Below are 22,955 nucleotides of genomic sequence, written 5' to 3'. Positions count from 1 at the left end.
AGCCAAGCAGTACTTGGGGAGAGCTGCCTCCTCAGAAGGCTCCACGTACCTCGCGAGCACACGGAGCAGGCAAAAAGCAGCAAGAAACAAACGGAAGAATTAATGCATTGTAGATTCTTAATGCTGTTCCCCCAGAGAGAGAAAAAAAACCTTGGAGCCCGATGGAAATTTTCAATTCTCAAAACCGTTTGCACTATTTGTTTGTAACTATGAAAGAAGACGAAAACATCAAACGGTAGTGGTTAAGGTTTGTGACAATTGCTGGGCTGTCTGCTTTCTCCTCTGCCTCTGGGATGGAGTTTCCACCCCACTGAACATCAAACCCCCACAGCAGCCCCACAGAGGGGATGCTGGAGCAGCCCTCAGGCTGTTCTGGGAGCCCCCCGGCACACTGTGCCCAGCGCAGGGCTTCCCTCCCTCCCTCCCTCTGGGGAAATGCAAGCTGGCATTTCAAATCCTGAAGAATCCACAGATTTGAAACATTTTATGAAACATGCAATTAAGCAATGCTGTTAAATAACAGAGCCTGGTGTACGAGGATAGTGCTATTCTTTGCAAAAAGGATCGTTTCTTCATCTCAGCCCGCACCCAATTACTGACAACTATAACAGCATTTCACCCTATTGCCAACCAAGATAAAGCAGAGGGGCAATAAGATTAATTCTCTAAATTACGTTTTCTTCGCCTAGAGAAAGACTGAAGTGCAGCAGAACAGCAAGCTGTGCTGCACAGAGGATTTACATAGGGCATGGCACCCCGTCCCCACACACACACACACACCACGGACATTGGAAACCTGGCGAGCTTCCACCACTCCAAACTGGGAGTTCCTTCTTTAAAAGCTCTCCAAAGGGAAAGAGCTGCCAAGGAGACACTTCACTCCTCGCTTTGGCAGCTGAAATCCTATTAGCTTCCAAAATGAGGAGTGACAGCACGACCGTCGGCTCTCATCTGTAATTAGGGAGGGCACCGAGGGTCAGCAGAGCAGGAACCTCCGTATGGCACTGAGCACCGAGGGCAGGGCAGTGCTGGCTGTGCCCACGCTCAGAGTAAACTTATCTCAGGCTGAGCTGATGATTTCATTTCCCCGGTGAATTAGATATCTAATTATCAATAATTCATAGCCACAGGCAGACGTGCAAGTGGTTTTGAGAAGTGAAGTAGAAACAGAAATGATGATTCTTGGAATGAAAGCCAGCACAGAGACAGACCCAGAAAGGGAAGAGGAGGTGCACTTTGCACGCACGTGTCAAAACCAAGCCAATGTCAATCACATACGTTACAGCCTGGGTGCCAGCTTAAGAGGGGCATTCCCAAACGCTCTGCGGGTGGTATATGACAGGATGCTTGCCTGGATGGTGCCCAGCTCTACCTATCCGGATGGACAGCTCGCTCTCATGGTCTGGCCAGCAGGCAGGATCCTGCTCACACTTCTCTTTCGCCGCTCGCGGGTCGCAGCTCAAGGCAAACACGGTGGAGGGGGGTCCGCTGAAACCCTGCAATGCAAGAGGCAAATTTAGGCTTTTCCCACGTCTTCCCATCGGCTTTCTCCCAGTCCTGTCCCCAGGGACTGCTCCAGCATCTGCATGGCTGGGAATGCCTGGGAGACAGTGAGCTCACACACAGCCCAGGGGTTGGTGACCCAGTCCTGCTGACCCCAACAACGGGTTGGCACTGGGGTCTCATTTCTTCAGCCTGCGTTGGGTTTGCAAGGGAAACAGTATGTTCCAAAATGAACCGGTTTCCTCAGCATTTAAGTGAGATGTCACGTTCACAACCACCCAGTGTTATTTCCAGAGCCAGAAGGCCCTGTGAGACTCCAGACTCAGCTGGAGTATATCCCTACAGCACTTGTAATCTCCAAAAAACAGCAGGAGATGGCCAAAACCAACACATCCAGCTACGTGCAAAGTCTGCAGGGAGCCGAGCACACAGCGAGAGGGACCCTGAGCCCTGCCAACCCAGGCAAGGCTCACACAAACCTGCTGCGACTGGGGACGTGCCAGAGCATCAACCAAAGGAATCCTAACAGCCCTGTTTGTGCTCTGGGACACGTGGCACCGAGCTCTGCCCCAGGCTGCTCATTCCCCCTGGAGCCCCATGGTTCCCAGCCAGAAGCAGTGGCACGCACAGGGATGGATGTCACCAGGCAGGAGCACGGGCTGAGCTCTGTGCTGGTGGCAGCAGAAGGAAGGGACGTGCACCGAACAGCCCGCAGCAGTAATGGGAGCCTTGCTGGGTAAGGTCGTGTTAAACAAAAGTAAAGGTTAAAGATGAATAACTCAGTCGTCTCTTCTCCCAGCATTTGCATAATACTGTCTGACCTGGGCTATTAATACTAATCACCACTCGCTGCCGGCCTTCTCTTGCAGTTCAATCAGGGTGCACTCACCTCCTCTAACCCAGCACCTAGAAGCAGCATTGTTGTAGGAGGGGCTGCTGCTCTGCTTGAGCAGGAACAATTTCTTCCCCCTAAAAAAGCAGCTGGGCACTGGCACAACTGCACAGGGAGTGGAGGGTTACCATCCCTGGAGGCGTTCAGAACTGTGGGGATGTGGCACTGAGGGACGGCTGGGCTCGGGGATCTTGGAGGGCTTTTCTAAGCTTAATGATTCTACAACAATAGAAGTGATTTGCAGCAACCCCCGGATGGCCGGTGACCAGGAGACGTGGCACAGCTTCAGCACTATTGCATGTGATGGGGAGAGAACAAGAATGGAAGTTCACAGGCTTGCCTTCAGCACGCTCTCCCTGCCCGTGCACAGAGCTACCAAACCATCCAAACAACTGCAGCTCAAGTTAAAGAGGTTCCACCAGCACAGTCCTCCCGAGGTCAGACCGCTTGCCTCCACATTTGCAGTCCTGCAGAGCAGCATCCCACAGCTATTTGCTGCACAGCCAGTGATTATCAACACGGCACCCGCAGCTCTGCTTCCATGCAAGGAAACGCAAACTTGAAGGTATTTCAAGATGCTTATTGTAAGGTCAGGTCACCTCCCTGCTGGCTGCACAAACACACAACTCTATCAATTGGAAAAAATATGAGTGACCTTCAGGAAAGCACACGGTTCTTCCAACTGCGATCGCTCTGAGTCATTTCAGTCCGGTCCCCGCATGAGTCCCTTAATTGGAATGTGTCAACGGGTTAAAAAAGCATTAGAAAGAGAAGGGGGAAGTCAACCCACATTAATTAGCTTGTGCCACTAATTAGCGTTCACTGAAATAACCACGGGGGCTGATTACTTTCCAAAAGCCCAAATGCAACGGGAGACAGGCACAGGAAGACCCGCGGAGCTGGGAGGAAACTATTCTGGGCACAGGAATCCCCACAGCCCTCGCTTCTGTTTGCAGAGCTGCAGCAGAAAAGTCGTTAGGATTTCATGGCCGACTGCGTTCAAAGGAAATATACATCCTTACAGGCAGCAGAGAACAGTCAATTTCCACATGTACACACAATGAAAAGCCAAGGAGGTGCCCGAAAGCATGGAGGGCAGCAGGCAGCGCCAGCAGCTCATGCCCTGCAACAGGGAAATCCCATTTGGGGTGCGAAACCCTCACCTGCAGCAGCCACAGTGTGGGGAAGGAGCAGACCAGCAGCAGCACCCACAATCCCAGTCCAGCTCCCCAGAGGTGGGCACAATACCCCCCGGCCCTGCTGCATGGGACAGGCTTTTCTTCTTCCCCATGTCCTTGTAAGGCAAAGGGATCATAAAGAAGGGATCAGCACAGAGCTGTATGGTGGCTGAAGGAGAGCTCTCACCACACAGCAGGGTCAGGCCCTGGACCGCAGCATCTCAGATGCCCCCAATGCTGCCAATCTTCCCTCCTGCACCAGCTGCCAGCAGAACCAAGTTTAACACCAACACAACGGAGCGATGCCTTTAAGAAACAACCTGCTCCTTCCCCACGCAACCAATAAAGGAGAACAAATTAATGAAGAAACCAGGATGACAAAACGCAACGCTCCGGGGCTTGGTGGGGATCAGTCAGTACAGAACCTGAGGGTGCTGCCAACCCACTGCCGTGCTGGATGCTGCCCAGCCAGTGCCTCAGCAGCTCCACAGGCACAGACTGCCATCCATCAGCCAGAAGGCAGAAAGCATTTCAAGGGGAAAAAGAAATGGGATGGATTTTATGATGCGATTTTAAAACTAAATAAACGTTTCTAACTTGTCCAGGAGGTAACACAGAGGAACAAATAAGAGAGGGTAATAAGCGATGTCTTGATGGTGCCCAGAGGCACTCAGTTTGTGCTTATTAAAAGAGAGAAAGTGGTAACAGAAAGGAAAAGCACGAGGAGGAGTGGGCAGCAGTGGAAACAGAGAGCAGAGCTGGGAGGGACAGAGCAAGGCAGCCCCAAGCACAGCCACGCAGTACTGTGTAAAGAGGAGAAAGCCAAATTTGTTTTCATATGCAAGCTTGTGGGTCTTCAAGTGTTTCAGATACATCTTGTTTTGCATTTTAATTTGGAGACCACTAATAACAGACCAGCAATAACAGGCAGGGCAGCAGAAAAGCACTTCAAAGCCAATTCTTCTCAGGCTTGCTAATGAGAGCCAGGGCAGCTCTGCTAACTGCACTGCAAGACATGGAGGTGTCTCAGGATTTCTTGCACTTTCCCCCTAGAGGTCAGCTGGCTGAGGTTTTATAATGCCTGAACCAAAGCAGGCACAACCAGAGGCAGCAATCAGAGCCACCCACAGAGAGCTCCCAGCTGCACTGGCAGGAGAGCACAAACCATGCTAGAAAAGATGATGCATGGAAAAAATAAATACATGGGATGCATAGCATGAGCTTGCATGGTCCTGGTGGGGACACAAAGATCTTGGGGTCTACAGACCCAGCCTAAACCCTAATCCCAACAGACAGCTAGACCCTTGCTCCCCATCCCTGCAGAATCACAGGATTGTTAAGGTTGGAAAAGACCTCCAAGATGTCCAAGCCCAACCCAGTTCCATCTCGCTGTGCCCACTGACCACATCTCTCAGTGCCACATCCCCATGGTTATGGAACACCTCCAGGGATGGTGACCACATCACTCTCTGGGCAGCTGTGCCAGTCCCTGACCACTCTTTTGGGGATTAAATGTTTCCTGACATCCAACCTGAACATCCCCTGGTGCAACATGAGGCCGTGATCTCTCACCCTACTGAAGCCCCAGGGCTGAGCTCTATCCAGCACTGGCTGGGGATCGCCTTTCCCAGGCATCACAGCACGAGCCCTTTGGCAACCTATCAGCACCAACTCACAGGGTCTGGATCTGAGCACAGCCACATTTTCAGCCTCCAATAAAACAATCAATCCCATAATCATTCAGCCCCAGCAGGACCGTACCTCTACCCTACAGCTTTCCCAGGGGGCTCAGCCCACCACCTCCAACCCCACCAGCCTGCACCACGCTCACCCAAATGTACTTGGGAGGAGGGTGGGGGGGAAGATGGGGGGGCCTGGGGCACCCAGTGCCCACGCTGAGCATCTTCCATCTGCCTCCTGCCACACTGCATCCTCCCACGTCCACACAGCCCGTAGCTATGGCAGCGGGAATGGGGAAGGGAAGGTTTGTCCCTGGATAGAAAAGAAATCAGCATTTGTTCAGCAGGTTTTTGCTCCAACAGCATCTTGCAAGAAGACAACAGCAAACTGAAAGGGCTTTCCTGTTGCAATGAGAGAGCAAAACTTCCCCCTAAGAACCGGGAGCAAGAGAGCTTAAGTGAATATTAAGGAAGCCTGGTACCAGTTTATCTGTAACTAATGTAATACTATTGCGAGTACATTTTATTCACTGCTAATTATCAGCCGCTTTGATAACTCATAATTCTTCCAAATTGCAAACAGCAGCTCTAATCATTGCTCCCCACTGACGAGCTGCGAGAATAAATCAATCCTCCTCCCACATCTCCCAGGGGATGGGGACAGTCCCAAGGGGTGATCCGGAGCATCCCGGGTGTCCCACAAAGGCAGACAAGATGGTAAAAGATATTTTTGGTCAAAGCCAAATATATTGTTTTTTCTCATCTGTGTGTTTGGGTCTTTGCCTTTCCAGGAGGGAGCACAAACACCACAGGAATGTTGCTGGCATGCCGTTCCCAAGCCCCCGAGGAAACCCAGGGGGTTTGTTACACAACGTGATGTTTTGTAAAGAGCAATATTTAACATGGCAGAGGGAAAGGAAGTTTTTGTAACCTCTGCCATTCCAAAAAAATAAAGGCACGCAAATAGAGCTTTGCTTTTTCCCTGCGATCCAGCTGAAAACAACTTGTTAAACAAACAAGACCTCCTCGGCAAAAGGAGAAGACAAATTGATGTCACCAATCTCCTTCTCTGAGAATGCTTGGAGGAACTTTGAACCCAAGCAGCCCTTTGCTAAGCAATCATCTAAACCCACCTCTGGAAGGCACTGCTGCTGAGCGAGGACAGCAGGGTTAGGGGTGGCGACACCCAGAAGCACACACATGGAACGCAGCCATCCTGCTGTCCTCCAGCTGCAACGGGTTGGAGGAATTCCCCCAGGGATGGCTCAGCCCATTGCCATCACTTGGCACAGCAGCACTGAGCCGGTGCTGCGAGATGAGGTTTTAATTGTGAGCAATAAGCCTTTAAGCCACCAACGGGATTAACCAAAGCTTTTGCTCCTCATGCTTACTGAAGCCTAAAGGAGCAGCTCTGCATCCTGCCCCAATCTTTGCCTCCTCCTCACTTTGCATATTCAGAACGTGGCAGTGTGTATTTTTGCAGCCTCTGTCACGCGAGGCTTTTTGCAACAGTAAGAAAAAAAGCCGAGGGAACTTCAATTAACAGTTCATTTTCACACCGTATAATTCTCAGGAATGATTTGCTATCAGTGCAGATTGAATTGATGGGGAAAAAGGGAAGAGCAGGCCCAGGAAGGGCTGGCAGAGTGCTGCTCCTCAGTACAGCCCCTTCCCCTGCAGCAGTGGCCCTGAGCCAGCAGCAACAGAGCATCATCCCAATATAGAGCCTGCAGCAAACTCACTCCCCAGCACAAGGTTCTGCTGCTTCTTCTTTCTCACAGAGGAGATGCAAGCTTCTCGGGATGTCTGCAGGAGGCAAGGGAGCCCTGTGCTTTCTCAGCACTCATCGGGAGAGGCCCTTCCATCTCCCCAACCAATCCAATTAGTTTGTTAATTCATTACGAGAGAGAGGTGTAATGAGGGACGAGGCACTTCCTAATTACCACCAATGAGAAGCTAACCAATTTCTCGTGCTTCAGAGTGCAAAGTAGCAAGGCTGCCCTAGGGGGCACAGCTGGATTTGGGGCCTGCCCCTAACCAGTCACACAGCCTGCACTCATCCTTTGCATTCAAGGACACTTTGTTCACATTTTGCATTCCAAAAACAGCTTCCAGCAAAGGGACCCAGTTCTGCTGCACCAGCACGGAGAGAACCCAGCAGGGTTCAGCATCTCTCCCCTTCTCATAATCCCTGCTGGTAAATAGGGCAGCACCCACATGCACAGAGGAGCACATCTCCTCTCCTCGCTTATTCTACCAAAACCTGCAAAAAACACTCTGGGTTTTCACAACTCAGCTCCATTGGTGGTTGTAAACCTGCACAGTGCTGCTCCCCTCCTGGCTGCATCTCATTCTCCCAAGCACCCATGAAATATCACTTACTTATATGTGCTGCATTTACCTCACCTATAAAGTCCTGACAGGCCTTAAAATAAAAAACAGCACGTGAGAAATGTAAAGCAAGCACAAGATGCCTTTCCAGCCTACAGCTAAGGAAGGGCTCACACAGACGGCTCCTCATTTTGCATTGGCTGTGAAGCCTGAGAGCACCACATTAACATCACCTCCTCTTCACTGTCTTGTTGATAATTAGAGCAGGGCAAAAAGGCAGGAAAATGCATCGCAAAGGCTTTCACACCTGAACTGTGACATCCTGAGACAGCACCCAGTGCCCCCCTTTGCCTTGCCAGAGGGGGAGGGACAGCCAGGTGGGTACAGCACCATGAGAAAAGCCTCAAGGATGAAAAACCAACACACAAAACCTTTTCACAGGCTGCTCCCTGTGCAGCAGCAAGGCGTGGGGCTGTATGTCCTAACATGGGCACTGCTGTCCTCACCACGGGGCACAACATCAGCTCCTCGCAGCCCATCCGCAGAGCAGGCAGCGTGTCGAGCAGATCTGGGTGAGTCACAGCTTACCTCGAGAGCAGGCTGACATCGTGCTGCATTTCTAGATGGATGCAGATACATTTTCCGTGCTTTACATGAAAGCAGGCTTCCTCTCCCTGACAGTTCACCACCCAATCAATTGGAGCTTGACTCTCTTAATGGCAGGTTTACATTTCACAGTGGGGGCATTCATTTGGGTGATGCCAGGAACAAATTCTAAGGCGGATTTGAAGATGAAGGAACAGATGAGGAGCCATCAATAGCACTCACTGTACCACAGGTACACAGGGCCTCTTGCAGGTACCCAAAATGAGTGTATAGACACTGCTGGAGCTCATCCTACAGCTGAAGATGTTTCTCCCCACCGTGAACTGGGCACCATGATCCCTAAACAGGGACCAACTCTGAGCCCTCCACTGAATCACTGCACATCCCAAGTTGGAAGGGACCCGTAAGGATCACTGAGTCCATCCCTAAGGTGCAGGGACAGCAGTGTCCCCAAGTGCTGCAGTCCCCACTCAGCCCCACAGCAGCTCAATCCAGAGGAAAAGCAAAGTAACCAGCAATGCATGCTCCAATTCAGTCAGCAGAGAGCTCACACTGCCAGCAGAACTGGCCCTAACAACAACACCCCCCCCATGTTACCATTCAGATGCACCCAGCAGATATGGGGGAGATCTGTCATTCCCATTTACTACGGTTTTAGTTGTTTTTATTCTCCTTTCTCCAAAATTTATTCTCCTTTACAAATCTCAGCCAGCCCCTTTGCAGTGACTGAAATGCAGCAGGGCAGAGAGCAGCCCCACTTTGACTGGAGCCTTATCAGCAGGTAATACCCCGCACTCAGGGTAATCAGAGGGAAATGGGCACGTTACCATGGACAGAGATGCACAGCATAGAGGTAATAGGGGAGAAGCATGGCTGGCACAGTGCTGACAGCTCATTGAATTAAGCCAGGGTCCCCCAGCCCTGATTTCTGCAGGATTGTACACCTCCTGCTGTCACAGCTCCTACCACTGCAGGGTCCATCTGCTGTCAAAGCACTCAAGAAATATCATTAACTTAAAGGAGGCTTGCTTTGGGGAGCAGGAGCAGCAAGATGCTGTCAGAGAAGAACTGGTATCCACCAAGGATCCCATAGGTGGGTTCAGGGAAGCAGAAGCACCTTCCCCATATTCCCCACTCCCAAAGATGGTCCCCTTCCTCAGTGACCAGAGTAGGATCCCCCCCGCCTGAACCAGCAGGATGTGGAGCAGACCGAGCAGAAGGGCTGCTGTTTGTTTTCCCAAAGCAAAGGAAGTCGGATCAGAGCAGGAATGCAGTCAGGCTGCAGCTCACCAACCCCATCCGTCCAGCTCATCCCATCCCTGCTATGAGGCAAAGGCTCCACTCCTGCAGCCCCTGCACACACAGAACACGAGCTCAGCTGGGATCTGGAGCAAGCCTGAAACCCCAGCAACAAGCACAGCTCACAGATACACGAGTTTTGTAACCGTGCATTTACAGGCCTGCCAGTTCCCACCTTCTGCAGAAGTACTTTGGTTGAACCGTCACCACCCTGCCCAACAGCCACAGCTCCCCAAGCAGGAGCTGACTACAAAACCAGCTGCAGAGCAGCTCAGATGAAATGCATCATCTCCTTTTGCTGCACAACTCCTCCAGTGCCCCAGGAACCAGAGTCAGCAATCCCCTGCTCCAGGTCCTCACCCAATACAACTCAGGTCTGTGTTCCCAGACCCTGGGCAGCTTCAGTCCCATGGCCAGGAACTCAGTAAGCCAAAAAACAATACTACACACACACACACCCTTCGGTTAACACTCACAACACAAAGCCTCCACCTACTACAGCAATGAGGATGTGCAGCTAATTAACTTTCTAGGAGTTGCAGATGAACAGGAAAAAGCACATTAAGGATGGGAACTTGTGATGGGCACATCTCAGGGGAATTAATAAATTGCATCGGAGGAATTTTTATTTGGTTTATAAATTGATGCTGGTGATGAGCCCCAGCACACCCCTTCCACCCCATTGAATAACAAAGCCATCAGCTCCAGCCCCACGCAGATCCCACAGGAGAGCTGCACTGTTGCTGCCTTAAATGTGGGGCTGGCAGGGATTTGGGAAGCAACACATACCTCCTCCAGGCACATCCTGAGCCAAACTGCAGATACCATCATTACTACGTGGGACAGTGTCTCTGGGATGTCTGTTTACCGAGTTCTCCAGTCCTTCCCAAGAGTGCTCCCAGAAATAGCCTAAAATTCACCATGCAAAGTGCTTGATCCCAGAATGGACTCTAAAAAAAGCTCACATGCATCACTGGTTTTGCTGTGCTCACCCAGGCCAGCACACACCAAGACCCCGCTGCAGTGCTCACAAACGTGTGGATGAGGGGCAGGAGCACAGCACTGCTCTGCTGTGAGGGGAGTTAATGGCATCAGGCCCTTGCTACACCATACACACACTCACTCCTTTCTCACTGACCCCAGGCCAAGCTCCCACCTGGCCATCAAGCCATCACACAGCTGCAAACAGCAGTGTGAGAAGCCCCAGATCAGGTAAGAGACATCATCCAGGTGCTGAGCACAATTCTGCCATGCAGTTTCCTCTCACAGAGCGCCTGCCAACTCAGGAGAAAGGCTTTTAAAAGGCACTTTAGATACTATTTGCTGTAAATCTAAGGAATGCTCCACCCATCACATGAAGCTTTATTGATTTACTCTGCAGTCAGAAAAAACAAACCCTGTATCTAGCTGGCAAGAAAATAAAAAAAATTCGATCAAGGAGATATTTCTAGGGTGGAATTACAGCCTCTCTCCACTCATCCTTTACCCAGCTATGGCTGGGGATCCCAACAGCTCCCTGGCAGGGTACCCACGAGCTGCTGCCCACCTCACATCCCCTTCACACACCCAGACCCCAGCATAGCGCAGGAGGCCACCCGACATTTCCAGCCTCACCAGCCTTGAGGTAAAGGAGACGAAGGTGATTAAGCATAATTATCCTATTTAGCATGATGACCCCAAAGCAGAGAGGATGTCATGCAGCCGGGCAGCGGAAGGAACGATGTGGTTAATGGGAAGGGCGGACGCAGCGGCACATCGGGGTGACGCAGCCCACGAGGGTCTGAGCCCTGAGCCCTGCAGTGATTCATCTCCAGATGCATTTTCTCTCCCTTCCCTGACTTGTACCATCTTCCCTGTTCCACCAGCACCAAGTTTCGCTCCCTCAAAGGAGCCTTTAAAGAGCAGTGATCCAGAAAAGGAAGAAGCAATGGAGCTCCTCCAAGCCACAGCTCTAACACAGGTTGTGCTCCAAATACACCCACCTGGACACAGGAGCAGTAGTAGGCACTGAGACTGCCTGCAGCCCCCACCTGAGGCTTGCTGACCTGGCTGTAAGAGGCTGTTCAGGGTCCAGCAGCTTGAAGATGAAAGCAAAATGCATACATGCGTGCAAAGATTTAAGAGCAAAAGCAGCCAGGGAGTGTTTGAAGATCAGAGGCAGAGCTGGCTGCATCTTTCAGACTCCTGTAGAATTCCTTTGGGAAGAGCAAGGCCAGAGCAAGAACCCAAAGGTGGAAGCACGACACATCACACACACCAGAAGGCAGCAAAGTCAGCAGAGCTGCAAGACAGATTTGAAGGATGAGAATAATATTCCTTAATTCCAGTGTTCTTATGTGCTACTGTAGACCAAAGGCAGCCACTCGGCCTCGGGGACCCTTTGAGCAGAGTGCTGTGCCAACACACAGCTATTATTAAGCCAGTCCTCCTTCAAAGGCTCTGATTGTTACCCTCAGCCCCACTGCTTTCTGTGCAGAGGGGAGAGCTCCTCACCCCCACCACCTGCCCCTCAAAACATCACCAAGTGGGAATAATGTTAGAATTCAGCACAAGGAGGAGGAAGCTGCTGCAGCATCGCCAGGGCTAGAGGAAGAAAGAAGCAGGCAGGTCACTTAGTGAGGGTAAGGCATTCCCTGAAGGTACAACAACACCCTGTTGCAGAATCAGCTCTGCTGAATATGACGTGGAAGGGGGTGGTTAGTAGCATAAAGGAGATGCCCACTGTTCAGGGTTCTGAGGTCTGTTTCACAAAGGTCACGCTCCCCAGGCACACCCAAACACCATCTTACACCTTGCCGTTCTCTGCCAGCTCTACAGACTCAGCTAACAGACAAGCAAACATGCTAAAGCCTTCCCACAGGGAAGCTGTGAACAATAAAGATGTAATAGATTAAATCTGTCTTTTGTAGGGAATTTAATGACTACAGCTGTTCAGCATCATTAACCACTTTGTCTTGGCTTAACCCCCCCCCCACCCCCCCCAGCTCTGCTGCTGAGCAAACAGCCGGGTACCAACAGAGCTGCTGCCGGCTGCAGGGGGAGCGAGGCTGTGCTCCCCACCTGGGAGCAGCTCTAGGGTGATAAGGAGTCATTAAAAGCTTTTAGGACCCGTTGCTATACAGCACGGCAATGAGGGAGGGGTGCCAGGGACGGGCAGGGCTCTCTGCCAGAGCTGCGTATGGAAACGGCTCCTCCTGCCCAGGGCTGGCGTGCCCACTGCTCTCATTGACATGCCTCTGTCTCCTGATTCCAAGAGGAGGGAGAAAAGAATTAAAAATCAAGACTGCAAAACGTTAACTGATGTAGAAAGAAGCAAGGCTTGGTGAAGAGTTCACAGCAGCACAAAGAGCTGAGAAGGAGCAGCAGCTCTTCTCCTACTGGCATTGGGTTGGACGTTGAGCCCCAGCAAGACCAATGTGTTTCTAACACGCTTGGCACTGTCCCTGGTCATCCTGCTCTTTGCAACACAAGAATTTCACGCCCCAGTGCTCTCCCCCCCATCCACACTGCCATTTCAAAATGCACACCAGCACAAAGCATCAGCCACCAGGAAAAAGCAGGCTTCATGATGCAACTGTTTGTCTGGTCTGTTGAGAAACACCAGCATCAGACAGCTGATCAAACACACGGCCCCAGCAGCACCATGCAACCAAGGCAAACCAGTGCTGGAGACCTCAGGTTGCACAGAGCAGACACAAAAGGCACAGACCTGCTGCTCGCAGTCCCCCAGTGCTGCACGGCAGGGCCAGCGCCCTCAGCTCCGCACAGTGCTGCTGCTGAGAGATGCTGAGCAAAGGCACACAGCCCCAGAGCACAGCACCATTTCTGGGAGCACCAAGAGGAGGCAGGGAGAGATCTGACACGTCTGACTGTGCCTGTTAGGGGAGGCTTGAAATGCAAAGGCGTGGGGAGCACTGACACAGCCACAACCACCAGCCCTGCCACTCCTCAAAGGGAGCATCTCGTGCTCCTCATCACAAATAATCCTACTTGCACTGAAATAATTGATTTTTATTTTTTTTTTTTAAATTCTGTCTGGAGGGTTTTGATAACATCCTTACAGATAAAGCCGTTTGTAGGTTTTCAGCCGTAGAAGTCCAACAGAGCTTCTGATTTATTTATTTTTTTAATACCACTCTTAGACAGTAGGGTGGTTCATTCAATTCTGAGATGCTCAGAGGGCTGGCAGCTCTGCAAATTAAACCTCTGGGCTGAAACAGAAGGTCACACCTGAGCTGTTTGTGAAGTGTTGCCAGTGAAAAGAACAAAAGCAGAAGCGTGGAAAATAAAGGAAGCAAAAAGGAAAGAGCACAGACAGCCTAAAGCTGCATTCAGCACAGGCAGAACCACAGAGTCTTGGGGAAAAGAGAGTTTTATTAGATCTGTGATAGAAAACAGTCTATATCTGGCTTCTGTCACAGCAGAATCCAAAGGAAGCACAGAGGATGCACAAAGTACATGAGTTACCGTGGCTTGGGACTACCAGCAGACCCAGCAGCATTGCTCCACTGCTGTCTGTGCACAGCTCCTGCACCCACCCCACAGCCTGCTGTGAGCAGTGCCCCACTCAGCTCCACGAACCCCACACTGCAGGAAACAGGAATGTGACACTGAGGTTAGGAACACGTTTCTATCCCAAACAGCAACCCAGAACACACTGGCACCAGCTGTGGCTGCAGCACTGAGTGTGCAGCAGGCAGAGCCTTGGGAGTGCACTTACCAGCACCGGGATGAGCAGGTCAGCAAAGAAAACAAAAGCTGCTCCCAGAGCAAAGCCCACGGCCACGGGGACGAAAGCGAAGGCTCCAAAGCTGCCAGAGTGCTCGGCCATCTCAATAGCCGGGGCCAGGAGGGACCAGTAGGAGGCAGCCAGCATGACCTAGGAGACAGAAAGTGAGTGGTGAGAGCATGGGGACCACGCTGCTCTGCTCCCATAGGCTGAGAATCGAAGTCCCCACGGGCATTGATGAGCTCAGCCACGCAAGCAGCGTGGCCACTGTAACCCAGCCCCACCACCATACCCAGCTCCCAGCCCAAATGCATCACTCAAGGATGGAGAAGGAAGGATTTTCTGTCGGTTTGAACCAAGAGTGTTTTTGTTGGCTCAAGCCTAAAGCAGCGAGTGAAGCACAGGAGATGGTTAGGGGAATTTTCTGGGGAATTCAGGAGTCCTTCAGATGGGAGCAGCTGCAGAGCAGGAAAACCTTCCTTATCCCTGGGGAGCACCCAGGCACTGCCCGTTCTGGGCACAGATCCCAGCAGAGCTCTGTGCATTGCTTAGTGCTTAGCAGCAACGCCTGGGAAGGAGAAGGAACTATCCCAGAAAAATAGAATTTGGGACCTATGGGGTTTTTCCAACCCAGCCAGAGCAGGGCAGGTTCTGTCGCAGCTGGTTGCTCTGGGTGTTTCCCAGATTAAAGAACAGAAAGCCAAGCAAGGCACCGCTTCCACCAGCTTATTCTAAAGAACCTACCACCAATGTGTATTTTATCCCTTTATCTCTTCCTCTGCTTTGCTGCATGACGCACTGGGCTGGGTCAATTGGAAACCACCAGCCCAGCCCCAGCAACAACGCTGCAGCTCACCTGGGACCAGCTCTGAGGAATGACCCCATTGGGCTCAATGATTATTTAGTCTCTATCCAAAAGCCAGGCTTAATACAGGGCGGGAGGGAAGAGATGTGAAGCAGAGGTAGCCAAGACAGCAGCTGGATGCCCACTGTTCCCACAGCACAGATGGGTCTGTGAAACTGGGATGAGGACAGAGACCACAGGGGAGCAACCTTTCCAGGGTCTCCATCCTCCACCAGTGGGGATGCCGCGGGATGCTGCTCTCCACCCCACAGACCCCATAGGGTGTATGGGATGCTCTGCCAGCTGCACGGTGCTCAGAGGAGGTCCTGCCCAGCTCGCTCTTGCTGTATGAGCATCCTCCTGCAGAACAGAGGTGTGTAATGAACTACCCCACTTTAAATCATTTTTATAGAAAGAGTGAGATGCCTATTGCTGTAGACACCAGTCCCTGAGGGATTGTGTAAATCTCAGCTCTCTATGAGCAAGAAGAAAGCAGGCTGTCATGTCAGACTTAACCACAGCTGTCAAACTTCATATTTCAAATGCCACCTCCTTTAAAAAAACAAAAACACACCCCAACATGGAAACACTGGGAAAGGCTTTGCAGAATTATATTGTCATCCTATGTTAAGATATCATTCCCCACGTGAAGCAGAGGGCTGACGCAGCTCAGCCTCCAGATCCCATTACCACTGAAGTCAGCATCAGAGCTTCCCCAGCCTTGCTACATGCAGCCCCCAGAGGAGCAAGGCACAGCTTTAGGCTGCCCAAACCTCACCAGCTCAAGGAGCAGCGCTGAGCTGCACTGACAGGTTGGGTTTGCTCAGGAAGGAGAAGGGATTCATTTCTGTGCCCAGGTTGCCAGCATGACAGTGAACCTCTACAGCCACCTTAGAAAGAATGGCAATGGTATTTCTGTTGTGAGACATTCAGATGACCTCCCATCCTACTCCCAGGGTCACCAACCCTCTGCCTTTGGCACACAGTGGTTATGGCTGCACAGAGCCCAGGATCCCCCTCATAGAGACAGGATACAAACACCACAGCAGCACAGCACAAGAGGCATCTAAAGCAAAAATAAGAGAGTTTGATCTCCCCTTCCAGCATGCACCGTGCACTCAAGAGAAAGCCCTGCCTGCATCCAGCTCAGATCAATAGAGCACGAAGCCATTCCCACAGAGGACAAGTTCTGCACAAAGCCTTCCACTGCATTTGCTGGCAGTGCATAGCTGTGTGCTCAGCTCCACCAGGAGCAGGAGCCCAGCACAAGGCTGGCAGGGGCACACACAGCTCCTGCCAAACCCTCAGCAGAGCCTTCATGCTCTGGAGCTGAGCTGCAACACCACGATAAATCCACCAGCTTTGGGAAAACAAAGGGAGGATGGGGAGGAGGAGGCCCAGCAGAAGGCAGCTGTGCATCCAAAGCACCTCCAGGCTGCAGGGAGCCCAGCTTTTCCTTACAGCAGTCAGCACATCCAGACACAGCAGGTCTTCTCAGCCAGGAGCACGGAACACATGTGCAGGGTGGGTTTGGTTTCACTCCCTTGCTTTGTACCCCTGTAGCAGCAATGCAAGACTTTTCCACAGGTGAGACTGAGCTCACACAAGATTGAGCTCTGAAAAGCAGGGGTTCCCGTGGGCTCAGAACCTGATTGCCTCACACCAGGACAGCCTGGCACCGTGGAAAATGAGTGAAGCCAGACCTGTTTCCTCCTACTGATGGGAAATAGCTCAAAAAGTGCCAGTCCATAACCACAACAACACTGCCCAGGTACCCACCAGCACCAGCACCTCCATCCAGGGAAGGACTCAGCACCCAAAGCTCCCCAGAACACTGCAGCCCCAACTCTGCACTTCCCCTCCCCACCCCAAGCAAGGTGCCACAGTGCCACAGCTGGGCACAGCCACCTGAAACCACACTCACGTCAAAATTAAAGCCCTCTCCATGCACAACGCATTCTCAGCAGGACTCTTCTTGCCATCATGCTTCTGTAGTGGGAGCACAGCTTCAGAGGAAGCAGCCCCATGAATGGCACACGGATGGGAGGACCCGAAGGGAGACCCTCCTCCCCCCCCACAGCAAAACAGGAAAGAGAACCAGAAGGCAAGAGATTGGCAGGATGCTTCCCCAGTGGACTTCTGTGCCTGACTTCATTAAGGCTCCAGCAACAAGAACCAGCCTCAGCAGACTTGTGTAAATTACCCATTCTGTTTTAAGCAGCACTGAAAGGGAATATTCATTGCCAGACTCATCTGGTACAGCGTAAAGAGCACGTCTTCGTGATTTTTCTGCTTCACCTGGGACAAAAGAAATCAAACTGCAGCCCAATAAAAGGAACAGCCACGCAGGGAATGAGGACTGCTAGCGTTCATATGGGCATCAGCCTCTTGATGTTCAGATAGCACAGCACCTCCAGGACAACGCTGAGATAACAGGGAACATTTCAGAAAAAAAAGGTCTTATTGAAGAATATCAGATTTAAGAGAAAAACCAGAATTCCACATCAGCTGCCCCAATAAGCAAAGCCTGGTCTCCATGGAAACGCACCGCCTCTGCGCGCCCAACCCGCCGTTATCCATGGTTTGCACAGAGGGAACTGAGGCAGACAAACAGCCAGGTGCTCAGCAGCAATGGGGTGGAAGCAGCCGAGCATCCCCTTCACTGCACCTCCACCCGTGCCATCCAGCACAGACAGCCACACCAGAGGGGTGAAGCAAACGTGCTTCACTTTGTGGCTGTGCCCCAGCTCGGGGCATCACAGTAATGTGAGCACAGGCCCCAGCTGCACCCGCTCCCCCAGAGCAGAGGTGGATCTGCAGGGCGAGCTGTGGCTCTCCAGGTCCCCAGCCACACTGGATCATCCATCTTGAGTCACTCGAGTGTCCCCATCCCTGACCTCCCAGCTCAGCCAGCGGTGACGGACAAGTCTTGAGTTCATTCTCAATATTTCACAGTGAAGGTTCCCAAGACACAAGCAGGGAAATTGTTACCAGCAGGACAGAATTACTGCTGTGACCCATCTCAGAAGCAAACCTGTCCCAGGAGGGCACGGCACAGTCCCCAGCAGCCCTATCAGTGGCTCCAGGGACATCGAGCTGAGCACCAAAGTGGTGCAGTTAGAAGCCGTGCAGCACACGGGGCGAGGAGGTTTGCTGGCTTCAGCAGAGCACATGGGAATGCAGAGAAACCCAACAGCCCAGATTTCAGAGCTCACACCGCAGATAAAGAGAAATTCAGTTCTGTCTCTATTCCAGCACTCGGAGACACAGCCTGTATATATTGGCAGGAGATTTACATCAAAGAGACGGCGTTTAGCAGAAATTCCTTACAGCAGGAGAAGAAGTCCCTGATCACTGTCTGAAGAAACATTTTTTTCAGGGCAGAAGAGAGAGAGAACAGCACAAACAGTTTTCAGAACAGGCTGCTCACATCCTGCTCTTCCTCCCCACAGTCAGAATGCACAGAGCATCCACGGACTGCCTGCTCTTCTCTGCTGGAAGGACACCAGCGTGGCCAGAAAGGGGCTTGCAGCACTGCTCAGCTGCAAGGAGCAAAGCCTGGCAGGAACTTGGATGGGTTGTTACTTGGGGTAACCCCCCCACTGGCACAGGGGCAGTTTAAAGGTATGGGGTTAAGTGCAGCCTCTGGAGGGAGGCACTCTGGTCCCTTAGCAGACAAAAGGCAGAGTGCTACGGGCACATCTGGAACAAATCTAACAGAAAGGACAAAGATCCAAGCTCCAGTGCTTCTGCCACGTCAGTGCTGCCTAAGCACTCAGCCCTAGGGTGCAGAGCTGCTCCCAGAAGGTGCAGTGCTACCATCACCTCCTCCCCAGAGGCCGCTGCCATCAGAGCAGGGCTGCACAGCTCGTGCTTGGCATGGGCAGCTCGCCAGAACCAACAACCCATAAACAGCCACGAGTCAGAGCTGATAGCAATGCCTTCTGCAGCAGGACCCTGCAGCCCATCGACGTCCTGATGGTGCTCCCTCCAGACACTGCAGTGATCTCAGGAAGGCTTCCCTTCCCTGCTCCCAGCACAGCAAACCCAAGAAAGCCGTGGAAAAGCCAGTGTTTGTAGGACATCTGCTCTGCGGCTGAGCCACACCTCTGCCACGCAGGGATGACTCAGTGACAGCACTGGAGCTAATGTAGCAGCCGTCAGAAGGCAGCAGCACCCATAGCACATCCTGGTACCTCCTCTGATGGGGACAGAAGTGCCACAGCTGAACGGGATGGAGACAGCAGGAAGCACCTGGCAGCATCTCCCTGACTTGCAGATGAGCTGCTCGTAGGAACAAGGTTGTCTCTGGCAGAAAGGCAGCTCAGAAATCAAGCACCGGAGCCAAGCTCCAGAACAGGCAATTCCTAAAACAAGCGATTAATTTATAAAAGATGACCCAAGAATTTGTTGCAACAGACTATCTGAATTATTCACATCACTAGCAGGTTACTGATACGTTCCAGAAAAACTTGCTAGGAAGCAAACCAAGTTCTGCAGAGCTTCACCTTACCTGCCTAGGCAGGGATGCAGCTTCTCCTGACCCTAGCGCAGCTGGGCTTGACTCAAGCATTTGGAACAGAGGAAGACTTGTGATCTCCAGGGCTGTAAACAAACTTCACCTTGATCAACAGGGCTGCAGTGGTTGGGAATACACACACAGCAAGGAGCCCTGCTCGACACACACCATCAGTGCTAGCAGTTACATGCTGTACAGCAGACAGGCTCCTGCTTCATCCTGAAACCTGGCAGCACCTTCCATGCTCCAGGTGCCAGGTACAGAGCCAGGACACAGTGAGAGGGCTCTGGCTGAGCCCTTTGTTGTGCGTCCAGGGGCACTAGGAATGCACAGGGCAGAGGGAGGCAGCACTGGACTGGGCAGCAAGGAGCTGCATCCAACATCTGCTAACGCAGCAATGGATCTGACAGCACGTGGGAAGTCCAGACACCCACAGCCAAACCACTCCTGAAATCCTTCTTTACAGCCAGCTCCCACAGCACATCCCAACACACAAGGCAGTGATGCCAAGAGCATTCCTCAGGGCTTCCTACCAGGGTTGATGTGCCTTCCTAAAGCCTTCAGATGCTGACAGGTTGGTGTCTGGTATTTCAGCAGGTCGCCAAGACACACCAGCACTGCAGGGAAAAGCAGCGCCATCCACCAAGCACCAGCAGCCAGAAAACATCTACAGCTCTCAGACATAGAAAACAAATGTGATTTATTGAGTCTGAATGAGCCTCCACTTGCTCATAAACACCCCAGAGTCTGGGCAGTGGGAGACATTCTACATTTGCAAGCCCCAGCACAACTTCAAACCACAATTGACGCCACAGTTTTACCTCTTCCTTCAAGACCTAGTGAGCACTACATTTACTGTATGCCCTAGATTTAGGCTTCACTGCCTTTATTCTCCAGGATTTTAAGCACCCTAGCTCAGCAGGACAGCAAGAAGCGAGCTATGCACACTAGCCTGCAGGACAAGAGCTCTCCAGTCCAACTGAACTGCTCCAGGACAAGGAATTCAGGAGCCCAAGGAGGTGAGAAGAGCATAGCCCCAAAGCTGGCACCCTCGTGCCCCCAGCCAGCACTGCACCATGCCCCTCTGCTGCCACACCAGAGCAGCAGGTAAGCACCAGGGGATGCTAACAGCAGCAAGCAACCAAACGATGAACAGAGAAGCAGCAGAGATGTCAGCATGAGAAAGCACATGGAGGCCGTGAGCAGGAGGAGGCTGCAGCACTTACCCCTGCAGCAAAGCCCAGGCTCCCATCCAGGATCCGCCTCTGAAACAAGAAAATGAACACAAAGCACAGCATTTACTAAGGGCACAACAGGCAGAGTGCAGCCACACCACAAAGACACATGGAGAGGAGGCAGCTGTGCTGGTGTCACTTTCTTCTTCCCATTTTTGCAACCCAAGCTATTGCCATGCTGTCATACAACGTGCAGTGCTTCAGTATCCAGCACTGCAGCCACCCTCCTGGAGCAGAGGTGTCTCCTCCAGTGTCACCCAGAGCCTGAGGATTGTCCTGGCAACAACTTCCCATGCCAACTCACCAATGCTGCCTGTGATCACCCCAAAGATGTAGGGGGCAAACTAGAAGCCATTTATACACCACTGCCATTCATTTCCCCTCCCTTGAAGGTTTTTACTCTTCTTACAACGTGCTGCTACAAACAAAGCCATTAGTCTGTAGCCCAGCACGTACCCTGCCTGCTTCACCCACAGCAGTTTTTCTCCTTTAGCACATTGCCCTTCCCCAAGAAGAAAAGCAGCGTGCTGCTGCAAAGGGAATCTCACTTTGCAGCGCACTCCTGAATAAATCATCACAAGAGAGAGACATAAATAATAAATCCATCACAGCAATTCTGAACACAACAGCGGGGGGTGGGGTCTCCAATTTCGGAATATGAAATAACTTAAAGATTAGAGCTCTGCTTGTTCTGAGTATTACACAGCAGAGGGGAAAGAGCCCATTGCTCTGCCTCACACACCACAGCCCAGGGCTGGGAATTTAATTTCCTCCTTTGTTGTGCTGGCACACAGAAGAGGAACAAGTTGGATTCTTTCCCTGCCAGCCCAAGGACCACTCAGGGCCAAAATAAAGTCCCTTCTGCTCAGGTTCCAACAGCCAAAGCTGCCTGTGAGCTGAGTGCAGCCCCTGCCCAGTACTCACCTGCCCGCTGGAGAAGATGAACACCAATGCTGAGCCAGCAGCTGTCAGCCCCCAGGTGAGGAGGGTCCCCAGCACCGCCTGCAGCACGGGGCCCTGCCCTGGGATCATGCTGAGTGCACAGGGAGCGGCAGCCTAGGAGAGACAGGGAGCATCAGGAGAAGCCTGCAGTGAAAGGATGTGGGACAACCCACGTGCCCCTGCCTGGCTGATGGGGAAGCTCAGCCCCTCACTCAGGGGACAGAGCTCACTGAGCTGTGTGCCCTCTCTCTCTCTCTGTGTTTCTTGCTTCGTGTTGCAATTTAACCCAATCATAGAGGAGAGATTACAGGCAGGTCCAACTCCACACACAGCCAACGTTGGGCTCAGACCCAGGGAGCAGAAGCCCTATCCAGGCAGGGAATGGCATCCTCCACCCACTGGAGCATCTCCCAAGTCTGGAGGGTGTTTTGCATGGAGCAAGCATGAGTCCAGCTCCCACGCAAGCTCTTCCATCATGACCTCACGTGCACATTGAGGAGCAGGAGGAACACAGGGATCAATCTAACACCTCACTGAGCACAGCTCAGCCCACATCCCCTGGCAGCTCCCAAGCACATGCCTTACACCCCGCTTCTTTGTGCCAAAAACACATCCTACAGGCAGCAAAGACAAACACCCTTATGGCACAACCAGGACAGCAGGAGGGAATCATCCCTGGAATGGGCACCACTGCATGGCTCAAAACCCACAGCTGGTGGCTACAGACAGCCAGGAGGGGATTATTGCACACCTGGGAGCAGCGCTGCTTTGTAACAGACAGGCTTGCCAAGAATGCACGCGTACAGGGATAAATATATCTTTCTACATACACACCTTTGCCTCTTTTTTCCCCCCGGGGGGCTCAGAGCGGGTGTCTCTGCAGGCAGCAGGTGCCAGCCTTGCCCCAGAAGTGCCTACAGCATGGCCAGCTACCTGGCCCCAAGCAGAGGGGCATCCCCAACCTCCCTAACTGTGTTCCCAGCGCCTGCGGAGCCCCACAGCCCCCACACCGTCCCCCTCCGCACCCCACGGATCCGCTGCCAGCCCTCCGCGCTCCAGGCCCACAGCCGCCAGCCCAGGCCGGAGGTCTGAAACCCCCAGACCCAAAGCCCGGAGCCCCTCACGCCCAGGCCCCAACCCCACGGACTCTCACAAACCTAAACCCCTTCGGCACCTCCAGACCCCTTCCCAGCACAGC

At 52.3% G+C, this 22,955-nt stretch overlaps 1 protein-coding gene across 2 annotated transcripts; it reads right to left on the bottom strand.

Annotated features, from left to right (window-relative positions):
- Positions 1–419: 419 nt before the first annotated feature.
- On the bottom strand, positions 420–21,905 carry LOC100540503 (zinc transporter ZIP11-like). 2 transcript variants are annotated; one of them, XM_031556339.1, is made up of 4 exons: positions 21,740–21,905; positions 20,807–20,845; positions 14,209–14,367; positions 429–1,496 (listed from the first exon to the last, which is right to left on the bottom strand). In XM_031556339.1, exons 1-4 carry the CDS (start codon positions 21,845–21,847, stop codon positions 1,299–1,301), a joined length of 504 nt encoding a protein of 167 aa, XP_031412199.1. In that variant the 5' UTR covers positions 21,848–21,905; the 3' UTR covers positions 429–1,298. The 2 variants fall into 2 exon arrangements, with proteins under 2 accessions (XP_031412200.1, XP_031412199.1); XM_031556340.1 differs by lacking the exon at positions 20,807–20,845 and having other exon boundaries at positions 420–1,496.
- Positions 21,906–22,955: the final 1,050 nt, after the last annotated feature.

Source organism: Meleagris gallopavo, chromosome 20 (assembly GCF_000146605.3).
Source record: "Meleagris gallopavo isolate NT-WF06-2002-E0010 breed Aviagen turkey brand Nicholas breeding stock chromosome 20, Turkey_5.1, whole genome shotgun sequence".
NCBI lineage: Eukaryota > Metazoa > Chordata > Aves > Galliformes > Phasianidae > Meleagris > Meleagris gallopavo.
This window is presented reverse-complemented; position numbering and strand designations above follow the sequence as displayed.